Source organism: Tachysurus fulvidraco, chromosome 16 (genome assembly GCF_022655615.1).
Source record: "Tachysurus fulvidraco isolate hzauxx_2018 chromosome 16, HZAU_PFXX_2.0, whole genome shotgun sequence".
NCBI classification, from domain to species: domain Eukaryota; kingdom Metazoa; phylum Chordata; class Actinopteri; order Siluriformes; family Bagridae; genus Tachysurus; species Tachysurus fulvidraco.
The window spans coordinates 19,171,115-19,190,555 of record NC_062533.1 but is presented as its reverse complement, the minus strand read 5'-3'; the positions used below and the strand labels follow the sequence as shown (position 1 = coordinate 19,190,555).

The 19,441-nt window shown below is 39.2% G+C and overlaps 1 gene segment (V, D, J or C); it reads left to right on the top strand.

The window, feature by feature from the left end:
* Positions 1-17,345: 17,345 nt before the first annotated feature.
* Positions 17,346-19,424, top strand: LOC113643336. The segment is given in 3 exon segments: positions 17,346-17,794; positions 17,883-18,227; positions 18,328-19,424. Coding segments are annotated over 3 exon segments (519 nt in total).
* The last annotated feature ends 17 nt before the right edge of the window (positions 19,425-19,441 follow it).

Genomic DNA, 19,441 nt, shown 5'->3' with positions numbered 1-19,441 from the left:
TATTATACTGCATAGAACAGTACATGCAATTCTTAATGTTGGATGTATTGTGTGTGTGAGAGCTTAGAGGACTTTTCGGAATTCCCTATTCAAGTCTATGGGATGTTCGATCATCGACTACGGGAAAACCGAAAATTCCGTCGGAACTCCGGAATAAAAATTTCGTCCGGAGTAAGGTCCTAAAGAACCTGTCCGAGTTCGGTGTAAAACGCTCGAAAATTTGCCGAGTTATAAACCTCAAAAGTTTATAATGGAAGCCTATGGGAAAAAAGGCCACTTTGAGCTTCCGTACCGGGAATGCCGGAATTCCAATCGCTTAGAAAAATAGAAGCAACAAACTTCAGACCAGGGTCTACGACATATCTGAATTTGGTGCATGTGGCTCGAACGCCCTAGGCCGCATTTTTTTAAATAAATTTTTGTCTAATAATAATAATAATAATAATAATAATAATAATAATAATAATAATAATAATAACTAGATTTGTAAAGTTCGTCACAACAAACTTTGATGTTGGCTTTGACAGTGCAAGTATTCGCAAAGGTCGGTGCATTTTGGAGGCGAGTGGACAGAAAGATTGTGAAAGGTACTGGACCGCTAGGGTGCCAATACTTTTGGAGGTGAGCAGACATGAGCATGTGACGTGATCCGAATACCCGTGGGGCAGTTCCCCTCATTGTGCTGAGTGTTTTGATATGTCACATGTCCATGTTGTGCAAATGTTTTATTTCGCTTCTTTTGTGGGCAGGGCTACACGTGACAGCACGTGAGGTGACGTGACCAGAATACCCGTGGGGCAGTTCCCCTCATTGTGCTGAGTGTTTTGATATGTCACATGTCCATGTAGTGCAAATTTTTAATTTAGCTTGTTTTGGGGGCGGGGCGACACGTGACGTCACATGACGTAACCAGAATACCCATGGGGTAGTTCCCCTCATAGTGCTTAGTGTTTTGATATGTCACATGTCCATGTTGTGCAAATTTTTGATTTCGCTTGTTTTGTGGGCGGGGCTACACATGACCTCACGTGACGTCACGTGACGTGACCAGGATGCCCGTGGGGCAGTTCCCCTCATTGTGCTGAGTGTTTTGATATGTCACATGTCCATGTTGTGCAAATTTTTTATTTTGCTTGTTTTGGGGGCGGGGCTACACGTGACGTAACGTGACGTGACCAGAATACCCGTGGGGCAGTTCCCCTAAATGTGCTGAGTGTTTTGATATGTCACATGTCCATGTTGTGCAAATTTTTGATTTCGCTTGTTTTGGGGGTGGGGCTGCATGTGACATCACGTGACGTCATGTGACGTGACCATAATACCCGTGGGGCAGTTCCCCTCATTGTGCTGAGTGTTTTGATATGTCACATGTCCATGTTGTGCAAATTTTTAATTTTGCTTATTTTTGGGGTGGGGCTACATGTGACATCACGTGATTTCACGTGACATGACCAGAATACCCGTGGGGTAGTTCCCCTCATTGTGCTGAGTGTTTTGATATGTCACATGTCCATGTTGTACAAATTTTTGATTTCGCTTGTTTTGGGGGCGGGGCATCACGTGACGTCACGTGACGTGACCAGAATACCCATGGGGTATTTCCCCTCATTGTGCTGAGTGTTTTGATATGTCACATGTCCATGTTGTGCAAATTTTTGATTTCGCTTGTTTTGGGGGCGGGGCTACACGTGACGTCACGTGACGTGACCAGAATACCCGTGGGGCAGTTCCCCTCATTGTGCTGAGTGTTTTGATATGTCACAAGTCCATTTTGTGCAAATTTTTGATTTCGCTTGTTTTGGGGGCGTGGCTACACGTGACGTCACGTGACGTGACCAGAATACCCGTGGGGCAGTTCCCCTCATTGTGCTGAGTGTTTTGATGTCACATGTCCATGTTGTGCAAATTTTTGATTTCGCTTGTTTTGGGGGCGGGGCTACACGTGACGTCACATGGTGTCGAGTGACGTCACCAGAATATCCGGTGGTGTGCCAATACTTTTGGCAAAAAGTGGCTACTGAGGGTTTGGACATTTCATGTCAATACTGCAGTCATTATGGGATTCTACTTATTATTATACTGCGTGGATCACAGAGAGAGAAGCCGTGCCTGAGCTCTGCGCACGCTGTGTGTGTGAGAGCTTAGAGGAATTTTCGGAATTCCCCATTCAAGTCTATGGGATGTTCGATCGTCGACTACCGGAAAACCGAAAATTCCATCGGAAGTCCGAAATAAAAACTTCATCCGGAGTAAGGTCCTAAAGAACCTGTCCGAGTTCGGTGTAAATCACTCGAAAACTTGCCGAGTTATAAACCTCAAAAGTTTATAATGGAAGTCTATGGGGAAAAAGGCCACTTTGAGCTTCCGTACCGGGAATGCCGGAATTCCGATCTCTTAGAAAAATAGAAGCAACAAACTTCAGACCAGGTTCTACGACATATCCGAATTTGGTGCATGTGGCTCGAACGCCCTGGGCCGCATTTTTTTAAATACATTTTTGTCTAATAATAATAATAATAATAATAATAATAATAATAATAATAATAATAATAATAATAATAATAATAATAAGCTTATAACGGAAATCAGAATGTTGGCTTCTACAAAGCGCAAGTCCACCGTCTAGGTGGCTTTTTGTGTTAAATGATATTTCCTGTCGCTGCGCAGGCGCTTTTATTGTACATGACAGCTTATGTCCCGATGACCGGTCTTTGCATTACGATTAAAAGCAGTATCAATAAAATAAAAAATGTGATTTGCAGTCAAGTCCGAGTGTATGTAATGTTTAAACGAGTGTTCTCAACTTCTCACTGATACTTTTGTGATTTGCAGACTGTAAATAGGTTTTATTTTAGGCCCACAGTAAAGTAAGCCTATTCTTTTCAGTTTTTCTGAGTATATTTATTTTATTTCTGATTTGAACAGAAACATGAGACACAAGGCAACCAAAACAGTTTTAAAAACCTTTGTAAGTTAAGTTGTCAGTCGGAGTCTGTCGGGCCCCAGCTTTTGAATTTTGTTGGTTAAAATAAAATACCGTTCAGAACACCAGACCAGACACGTTTGACATTTGCATTCGACAAAAATCATTCAACAAGTGTATTTTGTCAAGTAATTATGACATTTAACCAATGTTTGAGATATGTGAAACACTTTTTTTTTTTACTGAAATGTTTATCATTAATAATCTCAGTAATAATGTGTTATTTAAAAAGAATACAATTTTTTGACTAAAACTAGACTAAAATTAAAAGACTTTTAGTCGACTAAAACTTGACTAAGATACCTTGAGTTTTCTTTTGACTAAAACTAGACTAAAATGACGAGACTTTTAGTTGACTAAAACCTTGACTAACAAAAAAAGATATGTGAATGACTAAATATGACTAAAACTAACAAGGACATTTGACACAAGACTAAGACTAAGACTAAATTAAAAATAGGTGACGAATTAACACTACCTCCCGAGCACCATCTCCTGAGTATTAGTCGTTTCCGGACTGCATTTCCCATAATCTAATGGGACTGATTACACCACCACCTGTTTTCAGTCAGGACCACTTCGTAAATGAAGGATGAGAGCATACAGTTAGTGTTGGCGGGATGGTTCTGCTCCCCCTCCCCCTCCCCCTCCACTCAGAATCAGAACCAAAATTGCGTTGTTGTTTTTTTGTTTTTGTTTTTTTTGTGTGTGTAGCGGTTAATCGATGCCACCGAGAGGCATGGAAGCGCTCGCAGGCGAGGATTTAAAGGAAGGAAATTACAGAAGTCGTACCGGATTGGTTCGCCTGTGGACGGCTGATTAGCAGCTGATGCAGCTTACTGCGTGGCCTGCCTGAACTAACACTATGCTTGATTCCTATTACCCATGCCTGTAAAACTTGAATGTGAACTTGACTCCAATGTGAAATCTTGATCTGCTACTGCGATCATTCTGAGCGTTTTCTGTTTTGTCTCTAGTTCTGGTTTTGTGATTCTGTTTCTGTTTTCTGTCTGCCTATCGATTGTTTGCCGCCTGCCCTGACCTTTTGCCCGTTATTATAGGCCACGTACTTTGCCGCACCTGCCCTGTTGTGTTTGCCGTCATTGACCTCTGAGTGTTGTTTACGAGTACCCTTTATAAAAGCTGCAAATGGATCCTCAGCCTTACGACACTTCATTACATTGTGGCTGCAGCAGGACTTTCACACCTTCATTGTGTTTTAACATAAACAGCTCCATCATGCAGTGTAAAGAGAAACTAAACTAACACGTTAACCACACACACTTCCTTTGTTTCAGGGACTACAGCAGTCTGATGGTCATTACACAATAATTCTGTCATTTTTACACATTGTTCTTTCTGTGCTGTAGTCAAAGAGTCTAGTTTAATGACCTGTGTATGTTTTAGTGCTCCAAACTGTGTAAGTGTGTGTTTCTGACTAAAACTGGTCCATGTGACCATCAGAATACATGTTACAGCTAATAGACCAATCAAATCAGTCCACAGCTTCAAAACATCCAATCAGGTCTGAGTCTGGACCTGGTTTTGTACTGAACACACAAGTTCATTAGATCACTTGGTGTGAACAGGAACGATGATCAGACTCTTTGTCGCTCTTTGTGCTCTTTTTTCTCTCTTCACAGCTGGTGAGTAACTTTCTGAAACTTTAATGTAAAACTATAATATTTTATATTTAACTCATTTGCTGACATTAAATATTAAACATTTTTACAGTGAAAACTTCTGACATCAAGGAGATTGATGTGATAACAGTAAAGTGTGGAGAAGATGTAACTATGAAGTGTAGCATTAGCAGTGACACAAAGAAAGAGAATGTAGTTTGGTACAGACAGATTTCAGGACAATTACCTCAGTTTATTGCAAAACCATACAGTAAAGAATTGGGCTACAAATTTGTTGATGGATTTAATGATACTCGTTTCAGTATTATTGTAAATGACAATAAATTTGATCTCAGTATTAAAAAAACAAGTGAAGATGATGAAGGAGAATATTTCTGTGGAGAAATGGAAGGAAGTGCAGTGAAGTTCACATCTGGAACACGTCTGCAATTTGCAGGTAAACAGTTTTATTTGGGTAAACTGCTAATTCCACATAATCACTAAGATTTATACCCAGAATTATGTTTATATACTGTATGCATTAAATGTTGAATATTTCACTTTAATTATATTTAGTATCATTTATGATTATTTGTTGCTTTTCTGATTTATCTGTAAGAGCTTTAAGAAATAAATTTAATTACAGTCTGAAGTTGGTGCTTTTCTTTTGCAGGTCACGATTTATTCCTTGTTCCAAAGCAATTTGCCAAAACAATACAACTAAACCAATGTGCAATGAAAAAAGTAAATACCAAAAGTAAAAAAAAAAAGACTTTTTTTTATATTAGTTCTGACCAATCAGAATCCAGAACTGAACGATTCCTAACAATAATTGTGTTTCTCCCTGTAGGTGAGAGCTGTACTGCTAACATGCGTCTGTTCTTCTGGCTCTCCATTTCAAGAATCGGAGTTCTCAGTGTTACAGTTATTATAATTGCAATATGGTACAAGGTTTTAAAATCAAGATCTTAAACTAGATAATTGCCATTTAACTGTTGTCTGTGTCGCTCTAACTGTATTTTCCAGTACATGACATTTATTATTTTTGTGCTTTTGGCTCATTCTTACTCTGCATTTCCGTTTGAACATCTTGTGCAGCAACGCGTGTTTATTATATATAACTTTACCTGTATTTAAAATGTATGAGAAAGCACAAGGTGTGTGTGTGTGTGTGTGTGTGTGTGTGTGTGTGTGTGTGTGTGTGTGTGTGTGTGTGTGTGTGTGTGTGTGTGTGTGTGTGTGTGTTTAGGCAGGACAAAAACTAGTTTAAAAACAGTAAAAAATGTCTGAGCTGATATTCATGGTTTGCTTTGTAGTGTTTCATGTATTTTGGCATTGCTTCACTAAATAATAAAATTTGCCTTCAGTGAGATCTTCAGTGTCAACATCATTTATTTTACACTCAGTTCTTTGCGGAACGATATAAAGTTAAATACAGCAAATCAACATTTTCATAGAGGATTAGGAATGTTACAGGGAACAAAAATTTCTATTCACTGTAATCAGTAAAGTAAAGAAAATGATTTTAATTTGTTGCAGAATTAAAACATTTTAATTGAAAAGTGCTGAACCCTTTAAAACTTTTCTGTTCAAAACAAACCAAAATGAATAATTATCAGTTTGCCTGACATCATTGTCAACATCCACAACCTGCTTTGTGACTCTGAAGAGCCCTTGCCACTAAGCATGCAATTTAGAGGTCCATGTGTATAACAAAAGCAGCACTTTATCTCCTGCTGTAAATTCCCATAGTCAAGCACTTATTTTACATAGGCAGGATTGACATTCTTGTGCTTGTAGCAAATTCTCCAGTGATAAATGCTCCAGTATGTGGAGATTTCCACTTAGCTCGTTTAGAAATTAAAATCGGCCATGAAACTGAGGAAGAGGAAGCAGGCTTAGTAACCTGTATGTATCAAGAACATCAGACCGAATATATGTAATTGTAGCTCCAACTTGACAATGTGTCATGGCTGAGTCTATGTGAACATCAATACCAACATCACTATACATCAAAAGATGTCTGTCCTGGAAGTTGTGAAAGGGCACAAGTGAACTGTAAGCTGAGAACAACTAGTCCTGCAGGACCTTAGACTCAGGAGTGTGGTCCTGTCAAAAAGTGTGCAGAGAGGTCCAGCCTGCTGCATCACAAATTTCGTGGAGGTGGAACTCACCTGGCTACAGCACTGGAGAGGCAACGCATGCCTCATTTGCCTTGTCGATAGCCTCCACTACTTTTATTGTGGCCACCAAAGTAGACAAAATGAGAATATGACATATGTCACATGCTTGAATAATGGGTAAAAGTGCTGAGGGCCCAAACTAGGCACAACCAGTGCAGCCTCTCCTGCTTCACTGAATCATGGCACTTTGGGAACATATCCCCCAATTGAATGCAGAATAGCCTTGACCGTACCAGGAGCGAACACTAGGTTGGAGGAGGTGACATTCCTACCCTTCTCAGGGAGGTCAAGGCTAACATTAGAGCCATTTTCATGGTCAGAAACCTCTCAGAGGCTGATGCCTCTAGTACCACTGAAAGTTCCAAGGAGGGGAGATGTGGTCTGCAGAAAGGTTTGTACCATCTAGATAACGACTAGAGGGTCCCCAATGAGGGTTTGCATTAATGGCTGCCACATATACTTTCAGTGTAGAGGGTGATAGGCCCACAGAATCCCACACTGCAGGAACTTCATCCCTGTACTGACAGGGCAGTGAACTGGATACTGATTACGATTGCACCAGAGGCAAAAGAGCCTCTACTTCAGGGCATACAATCTCCTGTCACAATTTTGTATGACGTTCATGAATAATCATGTCGGGTCTTACATCATGTTGGTACTGGTGGTGGTCATTATTCCTAGACAACAATATCAATATTTTGTCTTTTTTTTTAGTGTTACCATGTATCTTTCTCTGTTTTGCTGCTTGTGTTAGGCAGTCTGTACATACCAAGATAACACCATTTACAGAAGCGGTCCAGTCTACATGATAAAGGTTCTTGCTGTACAGGACTACCATCTGACCTTTAGTGTGCACAGCGTTAAATGGTGACTGTTGTGTGAGGTTGGGGTTAACACATAATACTACTTCTGTAGAAATACTCCCTGTTGGTCTCAGTAATCTTTGAAGAGTTTCGCTACACAAACAATGTCTCTGTGTATGTATTTTCTCTGAATTCAACTCAGAGGTAGAGGCAGCAGTGAAACTCAGACTTCTCCAAGTGAACCTGAAAAAAATGTTCATAAACATGAACTGGAAAATGATTATACTATTTCCCTAAAAAGAGTTGGCTTCATTCATTCATTGGGGAAAAACCTAGAAGAAATCATCCTTGTCAACCTTTGTGTATGCAACATGAAAAGACAACAAAAACATTATTTTTACAAGTTCTTGATCAAGACCAAGACCATCTTTAGTGAGAAAATTGCCCAATACCAAGACAAGTCCAAGTAGTACAGATTCAAGACCTACAGTGCTAACTCACAATTATGAAGCGGTTTAATGGACTGAGAATGCAAAAATTAATTTTTACTGAATCTTTATTTTATTATGTTAACATTAACATAAACACTAACATATTTCACTCAGTAACAGATTTGAATGTGCTTGTGGCTGCAGCAGGACTTTCACACCTTCAGTTGGTTTTAAAAATAGCTCCCTGATGCAGTGTAAAGGATGTGAAACAAAACTAACACATTAACCAGCACACACTTCCTTTCTTTCAGGGACTACAGCAGTGTGAAGTGTGTGAAGGGTGTAATTGAATTGGGTTCTTTTGTGTGTGTGTGTGTGTGTGTGTGTGTGTGTGTGTGTGTGTGTGTGTGTGTGTGTATGTATATGTACTGTATATGAATATATAATTTTGGAGTGTGCTGATGGATATTTGTGTTCATCAGCCACAAGATTGTTACGAAAGGCAGGCACTGATGTAGGTGAGGTAGGGTGGAGTCAGCGTTCACATTCAACCCAAAGGTGTTCAGTAGGGATGAGATCAGAAAACAACCACATATAGCAGGAAAGGTCAGGTGACCCAATACTTTTGGAAATATAATGTATACCGTGTATCACCAAGGCCATATCCCAAACTGTAGGGAGATTCCAGCTCTGTCCTGGAAAACAACTCAAAATTATTGTGATGTTTTACAAATGACAAAATTAATGTTAATTAAATTAAGCACTTTGTGTTTTTCAGTTGACACCAGGGGCAGTTCTAGGGTTTCATCTTTATGGGGTTTTTAGCCCTCAGTGAGAATTTAAAACAAGAAGAGTTCTATAATTATATATTATATGACAACTCTGGTAATAAGAATAGTGGCATTTCACTGCTTTTGGTTGCCGTCTTTGCGTCTTTCCGCCGATTAACGTTATAGATAAACGCCTCCAGCTCTGACTGCGCGTGCACGCTGCGCGTACCTGTGCTTCTCCGTTCAAATAAAGCAGACAGCTGAAGACGCACTTTTGAAAGACTACAACACACGCCTGTAAAAGGATGGAATAAAAGCGAAGTAAAAAAAAATCGCTCTTGGATCAAACTCATAAATAATTTTCTTTCCCATGGATGACATGTCCTGCATTTTAATGTCATTTTTATTGTTTATTTATGAATGAAAAATGATCCTTATAGTTTTAGGGTGGCTGAGATCACAGACAGGGGGCTGAAGCCACCCTAAAGAAGGTCTAGACCCGCCCCTGGTTGACACAATTCGCAACGCATTCGCCAGGAATCCTTTTTGACGCCGATTATTACAAACATCTCCCTCATATATGGCTGTAAGAAAGATTCCTCCTCGCACTCATCCGCGTCTCTTTACCTCTGCAAACAATAGGAGCTCCGGAGCACTGAGAGAACAAACCACACGAGTGAAATCAAATCTGGTTTATTCCAAACAGCTGCTCAAAGAACTGCGCGACAGAACAGAATATATACGCAATGAAAATACAGTAAGCTGTGGTGTATGAGATAAGGCGGGGGCTAAGTTTTATCAACATAGATAGGGGTATGCTAGAATGCTGCTTCCTCACAACTCTTATCCAAGCATTGAAGGTCAGAAAGCCTGTACATGAGCAAAGAGAAACTGAGTGTCCTGCGAGTAATCTCACAAGCAGGTCAACCTATCTTGTCTTCTTCATCGTGTCAAGAGCACTAAAAGAACAGGATAGACTCAAATCAAGAACATTAAATCAGAAGAGGTGAAGATGACATATAACATATAACACAGAAATACATTTTTACATGACAGAGATTTCCTCGATTTCTAACCCCTTAAGATTAAGGTTACGTTATCAGCAAGCCTTAGCATCCTGCTTATGTTTGCAGAAACACAGGGTACAAAAACAAGAAAGCAAGAACACACTTATCACAGGTCAGCATGACCAGAGTGGGGGGTGTGGAATGGGGGGGCATTGCTTTCGACAGAGAAAGTGAAATGTGGAAAGAAAATGAAATAAGCACAAAAATTAATTACCATAAAGAAAATTCATTTCAGCAATGGACATGTGTGTTCAGGAATGTCCTCGTTGTTAGTTACTTTAACATCGGTGACTCGCTCTGAATGAACATTAGCCATTCCTTTTGTAGGTGTGCTGCTCATTGTTAGCTCCACTATCCTTAGTCTATGTCTGATAGCCAGTAAATAATACAGTACACCAGTCACATGGTGAAAAATCCGCACAATGATATGATGATAGGCTGGAAACAGCTCAATGAGAAGAAATAATATTAAAAGTAACGAGTCCGTTTTGAAAATGTAAGAAGTAAAAAGTATCACAGGTCAGCATGACCAGAGTGGGGGGGTGGAGTGGGGGGGCATTGCTTTCGACAGAGAAAGTGAAATGTGGAAAGAAAATGAAATAAGCACAAAAATTAATTACCATAAAGAAAATTCATTTCAGCAATGGACATGTGTGTTCAGGAATGTCCTCGTTGTTAGTTACTTTAACATCGGTGACTCGCTCTGAATGAACATTAGCCATTCCTTTTGTAGGTGTGCTGCTCATTGTTAGCTCCACTATCCTTAGTCTATGTCTGATAGCCAGTAAATAATACAGTACACCAGTCACATGGTGAAAAATCCGCACAATGATATGATGATAGGCTGGAAACAGCTCAATGAGAAGAAATAATATTAAAAGTAACGAGTCCGTTTTGAAAATGTAAGAAGTAAAAAGTACAGATATTTGTGTAAAAATGTAATGAGTAAAAGTAAAAAGTAAAGTACTGATACCAGAAAAATGGACTTAAGTACAGTAACGAAGTATTTTTACTCCGTTACTTCCCACCTCTGGCAATACTGATAGGCTCTCAACACTATGCATGCATGACTGATAACTATTCTATTTCACACTTCTAGGTCTATTATAGGTTTCCCCACTAGCAACGTCATCCTGCCACCTACTGGACAAAAATCACAAGTTCATTACAAATAGATGTGCATGCACTAAATAATTGAACAATATTTATTATTAACCAAACAGACATTACAAAAAAAAATTTACATTTGGGGGCACAGCTGTTTTCTGCTAAATTAAGTTCATCTGTAAATATATATTTTCTTGATTTCCCCACATTCAGCCCTATAAACTAGAATATTCTCAGAGTATATTCCTTGTTGTCCACCTGTTATACAATTTCTCTACTAAGAGTTAATGATACCAGAGTTTAATGTTTGTGCTATAATGGCATGTGTTACATACAACATTTATCTCATTTTCTATGCAGTTTGCTTGTAGCAGACATCATTGTGCACAATGATCTTCTACCACCATCACTGTTCATCAACAGGAATCTTTACTTTCACTGAAGGAACCTAAAAACATGGAAACAATCTAGGAAATTATTTCTTCTGGAATGTCATGGTGCCCTCTTGTGAAAAACAATGCAGATTGTCTTTATGAACATTATTTCAACTAATTTTATGAACAATTTTATGAAAATTATGAACGCAATCTTAATCTGGTAAGTGAAGATTTCTTTGCTTTTCTGTTTCTCAAAGAATACACTTTTTTGTAGGTAGACTATGAAGGAGTCTCCCGTCACTCCCTTCAGCATGGACATTATTTCCAATTTATCCTACTGATGATGACACATCATTTTCTTCCTGGCCTGATCCTTGCTCATTTTCCTCCTCTGCATCTGCAGTGTTCAGCATAACCATGCCTGTTTTCTCAGAAATTCCTTGTGGAACTCTGCAAAGGATGCAAGAATCTTCTCCTCCTGTTTTGCTGACAATGCTGACTGCATTATGCTGACCTTGAAATCAGGGTGCATTTCTTCTAAACAGGTTATCATGTACTGTTCCATCTGCAGCAGAATACACAGGACATCAGCATCCCTATTTGACTTTCCTGTGCAGAATATGATGGTGAATCGAAAGGCAGCAAGTTCTGCACCCCATTTGTACATTGTGGCATTCAGCTTGGCTTTTTCTCAGGAGTGGCCAGGATTTTTGATCACTATGCTATCATCACAAACTTTCACTTCATGTACCCATTGCTGGTCATCACCCTTCTTGTCAGGACTGAGCCCGGACTTTGGCCATGTGCTTTGTGTTTACGTTTTGTGTTCACGTGTCTGCCCCACCCTTGTCTCTTCCTCCCTGCCTCTGCATGCCTGTCCCTCATTCATTCATTCATCCATTCATTTCCTACCGCTTATCCAAACTTCTCGTGTCACGGGGAGCCTGTGCCTATCTCAGGCGTCATCGGTCATCGAGGCAGGATACACCCTGGACGGAGTGCCAACCCATCATATTATTATATTTATTTCTCTTTTTTTCCTCTTTCTTCTGTTTCTATACTTCTGTAAAGCTGCTTTGAGAAAATGGAAATTGTTAAAAGTGCTAAACAAATAAATTGAATTGGAATTAATTAATTCCAACAGTGTGATTTTGTTCCCAGCATGAATGTTACTTTGACCCAGCTTTCACTGCTTGACTAGTGATCTCATTGAGGCTACATAGTGTCATATGGAGGATGTGTTCTTTCCTCCACTTTTCACTCAGGAGACAGACTGTGAGCCAGTATCCCATAGCTCTTGCTTTGCCAAACCATCATAGAAACAGTTCACCATACATTTCTCTCTGATCAGATTCAATAACTGGGCATTACATTTGATGGACAGGGCTCCTTCTGCTTTGATTCCTTCTGGGCTTCTAATTGCTTAATGCTGTCACACAGGATTTCACTCTGATGTTCTGCCCACAAGGATATTGTGTGATTTATTACTGCATTCTACTAACTAGGTGTCCTCTTTCAGTCCTGCCTGCAGGTGGTCCACTAATAATAATAATAATAATAATAATAATAATAATAATAATAATAATAATAATAATAATAATAATACATTTTATTTAAAGGTGCCTTTCTAACACTCAAGGTCACTGTACAAAAGAAGAAGAAAAACAACAAAAAATATAGTTATAAAATACTTACATAGAAATAAAAATTGGACCAACATACAAATCATGATCAAGAATAAGCTAAACTAAACAGATGAGTTTTAAGCTGAGATTTAAATGATGAAAGAGAATCGATATTACGGAGCTCAGATGGAAGTGAGTTCCAGAGCTGAGGTGCAGAGTAACTGAAAGCTCTGTTCCCCATCGTTACAAAACGGACAGAGGGAACAATGAAATGAGTGGAAGAAGAAGACCTAAGAGTGCGAGTTGGTTTTGGAGTATGAAGAAGATCAAGAAGATATGAAGGGGCAAGATTGTGGATAGCTTTAAATGTTAGAAGAAGAATTTTATACTTGATACGAAAATTAATGGGAAGCCAGTGTAGCTGTTCCAGAACAGGTGTAATATGATGGATAGAGGGAGTACGAGTGATAATACGGGCAGAAGAATTTTGAACGAGTTGCAGCTCATGAAGGGTTTTGTGAGGAAGCCCAATAAGAAGAGAATTACAGTAGTCAAGCCGGGAGGTTACTAGACTGTGAATAAGAGTGGTGGTAGATTGAGTGGTGAGAAAGGAACGAAGCCTATTGATATTTCGAAGGTGAAAGTATGCAGCCCGAGTAACATTATTTACATGTGAGGTAAAAGAAAGGGTACTATCAAAGATGACACCAAGACTCTTAACCTGAGATGAGGGAGCTATGAGAGATTCATCAATGGAAATAAGAAAATTCGAAAATTTGTTAAGCACAGTTTTTGTGCCTATAAGGAGAAATTCTGTTTTATTGCTATTTAGTTTAAGAAAATTTGCTGAAAACCATGATTTTATGTCAATGAGACAATCAGAAAGAGCAGATGGAGGGAGTTTGGAATGTGGTTTTGTGGAAAGGTAGAGCTGGGTGTCATCCGCATAGCAATGAAATTTAACCTGATGTTTATGAAAAATATGTCCAAGGGGTAAAAGGTAAGTAATAAATATCAAAGGGCCAAGAACAGAGCCCCGGGGAACACCAGAGGTAACAGAAACTACAGAAGAGGTGAATGACTTTAGTTGAACAAACTGTGTGCGATCAGAGAGATATGAATGAAACCATTTCAGAGGCGTGTTGGTGATGCCAATAGTGGAAAGCCTGTCTAAAAGAATATCGTGGGAAATTGTATCAAAAGCTGCACTCAGATCAAGGAGAAGGAGGATGGATAGTAAACCAGAATCAGCTGCTATAAGCAAATCATTTGTGCCTTTTAATAGAGCTGTTTCAGTGCTATGAAATGGGCGAAAACCAGATTGGAATTGTTCATATAGATTATTGCCAGACAAGTGGATATGAAGTTGAGCAGCAACAACTTTTTCCAAAATTTTAGAAATAAAAGGAAGATTAGAAATAGGACGAAAATGATTAAGGTTGTTGGTGTCCAAACCTGGTTTCTTTAGAATTGGAGTTACAGCAGCTGTTTTGAAAAGAGAAGGAACAACCCCAGTGGTAAGGGAAGAATAAATAATATCCATAATAAAATGGGACAGAGAGGAAGCAGTAGCTTTAACAAGGACAGTTGGTAAAGGATCAAGAACACAGGTTGAAGATTTAGATTGATGAATAAGTTTTAAGATATCATCAATTGAGGGCAGAATAAACTCAGAGAACAGTTGTGTAGGAACAGGTAGAACTGAGACACATGGAGTAGAAACAGGAGTGGCCATAAGTTGACGATGAATGCCTTCAATTTTTGAGGTAAAGAATGTTGCTAAAGTATTGCAGAAATCAGATGAGTACAAATGAGAGGGAAGTGAGTCGGTGGGTGTTGTAAAATTTTTCAATAAGGAAAAAAGAAGCCTTGAATTCCCTTCATTAGAACCGATTAAGCCAGAATAGTATGTAGATTTAGCTTTAGCAATAGTGTCTTTATAGTGAGACATATGTTCTGAGTACATTTCCTTGTGGACAGTAAGGCCAGTTCTTCTGAAAAGTCTCTCAAGCTGTCGTCCTTTTGCTTTTAATTGCCTGAGAAAAGGAGTGAACCAGGGTGCAGTAACAGTAAACGAAACAGTCCTAGTCTTAACCGAAGCAAAAGTATTCAACAAATTATGGAGACTATTATTGTACTGAGAGACCAAATTATCTGGAGTGGAACAGCTGTCAGCCCTAGGAAGACTTGCAATGCTTAAAGACAAGTTGTCCAAATTAATGTCCTTGATTTTCCGGAATGATATAATACGTGAAGATTTTGATTTGAAAAGAGGAAGATCAACATTAAAGGACAGTAACAGATGATCAGTACATGGAAAAAAGTCTGCATTGAGGTTGCCTGGAGAGACACCTGAACAACAGATTAAATCCAAAGTATGTCCTTTAGTATGCGTGGGAAAATTCACATGTTGCTGCAGTCCGAAGCTATCCAGACAAGATAAATTCTTTAGCAAGGTTGTTGTGAACATCATCCATGTGAATATTGAAATCCCCCATAAGAATTATATTTGGTGAGAGTAGTTATTTCATTCAAAAAAGCAGCAAAGTCAGGGATAAAATCCTTGTTAAATTTTGGTGGTCGATATACAGTGCTGATAATAGTTGGAGTAGATCCAGAGAGCCGACAAACTGCAGCCTCAAATGAGTGGGAGACAGAAACATTCACTGACCTCAGTCTCCACTTCTCACGGTAGATTATCGCCAGACCTCCTCCTCGACCAGAATCACGTGGTTGAGAGATGTAAACAAACCCTGGCGGAATGGCGTCATTGAGTGCAATAAAGTCATTTTGTTGCTGCCATGTTTCGGTCAAACAGAGAAAATCAATCTTGCCATTTGCAAGAAGATCCTGCACAAGATGCCCTTTACTCGTAAGAGAGCGGATGTTAAGAAGACCGAAACTGACAGTGCTGTTGTTGCTTGGTCTGGTAGCCGAGTTCGCCGAGTTAGCCAGGTTCGCCAGCACACGCTGACCGGCGCGGCGACCGGCGTTCCTTGGTGGGCGTCGAACAGCTGACCATAATGACTTTATATCACTTGATTTATTAAACCAGAAGTTCCGCCGAGAGCCACGATGAATATATTTCCGCCTAGGCAGATATAAGATGTCCGGATGAGCAAGCAGTACAGGAGGTATTGAATCATATAAACACGGACGGAAACTCAAAAGTTCAGCAGCAGAGTATTGAAACAGTACTGCAGACTTTACAAGATGCAGTACAGTCCAGGCAAGTACAAGCCATAAGCACTAGATCCTCATTGTAGTCTATGCAGTGTATATGATGTTAATTATTGTTATCGGGGAGAGCAGCAGCAGCCAAGACGCGCCAGCGTTCACTCAGACCCGTCCCCACAATCTAATGACACTAAACTCTCTGCAAAGATGTCCAGTTTGCCCGTATGCTCTTGACACTCATGGAATCCTCAATTCCTTTCTCAGGGGTACATGGAACAATTTGTACTTATCACTTTCCTCATACTGTACATCCTCACAGTTTTCAAGGCTTTTAATTGTGAGTTCACAGCCTGTACTTTAGCTCCAACAGCATGACAAGTTCAAGTTTTTCTTTATTGTCAACTCTTTCACATGAACAGTACATACATAGAGAATTGAAAATGTATTTCTCTCTCAAAATATTAACAATGTAATTTAATAAGGTAGTGCAAGGCATATGTAGATAAAGTGAAAAATGAGCAGACCAATGCTGCACAAAGTGTCTGGTGCATGTTTTTGTATGTTAGTGGGAGGAGGGAGTGGAAGTGCCTGGGGATGTGGGATCTGGAGGGGTGTGTTGGGTTTATAGATCTGTGGTGCCTGGGGCAGAAAAGAGAAGTGGAGACAAGTTTGAGTACGAGTTAAGCTTCCTGACAGCCTGATGAATGAAGCTGTCCTTCAATCTGTTGGGCCTGGCCTGGAGACTCCGCAGTCTCCTCCCTGATGGCAGCAGACTGAAGAAGCTGTTGATAATAGCAGACACCCTGTGTCCTTTCTCCAATCTAGTGCATCTAGTTTTGTATGACAGCTTATCTTTGTGCCCCTATTCTCCAATTTGACCATTAATTTTAAAATATATATATATATATATTATGGGGGGCCAGATTTTTTTTTACAAATTAAGTGTCAGGATCTAGCCCGGACTTTTGCCATGTGCCTTTTGTTTACGTTTTGTGTTCACGTGTTTGCCTTTGTCTAATCCTTCCCATCTCAGCACACCTGTCCCTTATGTGTCTAACTTTCTTCCGTATTTATTTGTGCCATGTTGCCATTGGCAGTGGGAATCCTTGTCTTTTGTTTTGTCTTTTTATGGTCTTCGTGTGGTTTGGTCTTGGTTTTTTTGAGTTTCAATTTTGTTTGTGTTTTGTTAATGTTATGTTTGATAAATCTGTATTTTATTAGCTATCCTGCATTTGGGTCTTTTTAGCCTTTGAAGACACCCCGGTACCCTGACATTGAGTTATTCTATCAATATATATTTTCTGAATTTACCCTCAAATGTTTATCACAATAAATCTGTCATTTTTACACATTATTCTTTCTGTGCTGTAGTCAGAGAGTCTAGTTTAGTGACCTGTGTATGTTTTAGTACTCCAAAAACTGAGGAAGTGTGTGTTTCTGATTAAAACTGGTCCATGTGACCATCAGAATACATGTTACAGCTAATAGACCAATCAAATCAGTCCACAGCTTCAAATCATCCAATCAGGTGTGAGTCTGGACCTGGTTTTGTACTGAACACACAAGTTCATTAGATCACTTGGTGTGAACAGGAACGATGATCAGACTCTTTGTCGCTCTTTGTGCTCTTTTTTCTCTCTTCACAGCTGGTGAGTAACTTTCTGAAACTTTAATGTAAAACTATAATATTTTATATTTAACTCATTGACTGACATTAAATATTAAACATTTTTACAGAGAAAACTTCTGACATCAAGGAGATTGATGTGATAACAGTAAAGCGTGGAGAAGATGTAACTATGGAGTGTAGCACTAACAGTGTCACGAAGAAAGATATTATAGTTTGGTACAGACAGATTTCAGGACAATTACCTCAGTATTTTGCAAAACCATACAAGAGCGAATTGGGCTACAAATTTGCTCCAGGATTTAATGATGATCGCTTCAGTATTAGTGTAAATAACAATAAATTTGAGCTCAATGTTAACAAAACAAGAGAAGATGATGAAGGAGAATATTTCTGTGGAGAAATGGAAGGAACTGTACTGAAGTTCACATCTGGAACACGTCTGCAATTTGAAGGTAAACAGTTTTACTCTGATAACCTGCTAATTCCAGATCAACACATAATCAGAATCCAGAACTGAACGATTCCTAACAATAATTGTGTTTCTCCCTGTAGGTGAGAGCTGTACTGCTAACATGCGTGTGTTCTTCTGGCTCTCCATTTCAAGAATTGGAGTTCTCAGTGTTACAGTTATTATAATTACAATATGGTACAAGGTTTTAAAGTCAAGATCTTAAACTTGATATAATTGTCTATTAACTGTTGTTTGTGTCACTCTAACTGTAATGCAAGTGTGGTATATACCTAACTGTAGCTGTATTTAAAAAGGAAATGAGATCTGAGGTTGTGTTTAGACCCCTCTAGGAGAAAGCACAAGTGGTGCATTTCCTTTTTATACCAAAAATGACAGTCCACTGGTGTGTGTGTGTGTGTGTGTGTGTGTGTGTGTGTGTGTGTGTGTGTGTGTGTGTGTGTGTGTGTGTGTGTGTGTGTGTGTGTGTGTGTGTGTGTGTGTGTGTGTGTGTGTGTGTGTATGTGTGTGTGTGTGTGTGTGTGTGTGTGTGTGTGTGTGTGTATGTGTGTGTGTGAGAAAGGTTAGAGGCTGAAACAGAAACTAGTTAAATTCTGAAGCTAACTGCGAGTCGTACAATGTGTATGTAGTAGCAGATAGATTACACTGATGGTTTTTAGTTCTCTTTCTCACTGTCACATCCTCTGCTTAACAAAATGTCAGCTTATAATTTACAGATATGATTCTAGAGAAGTGTAAGAAAGACAACTGAGAATAGAATGAAAAGAGTAGAGTAGAATGAAAAGCTTACAGATAAACAGTAGATATATTTAAAAGACAGACTTTACTGAAAGTATCGTAACCAGTAACAGAAGAAAAATCACACCGTGTGCTGTTTATTAGTTATATGAAGAAAAGTAAGAGTGCCACCTCGTCTGAATGATCTACCTTTAAATCCCACATCTTGGTTTTATGTAATGTCAAAGCTAAAACAAATATAAAACATTTCACCTATTTTATTTTTATTTGGTTTTTAGTAAATAACGAATTCTGTTCAGAAGTATTGTGTTGTAAAGACACGAGTACAAGTGTGTTTTGTATGAGATTATGCTTACGTGTGTGTGTGTGTGTGTGTGTGTGTGTGTGTGTGTGTGTGTGTGTGTGTGTGTGTGTGTGTGTGTGTGTGTCAGCCTGGGAAAACTGTTCACATCAAACAAT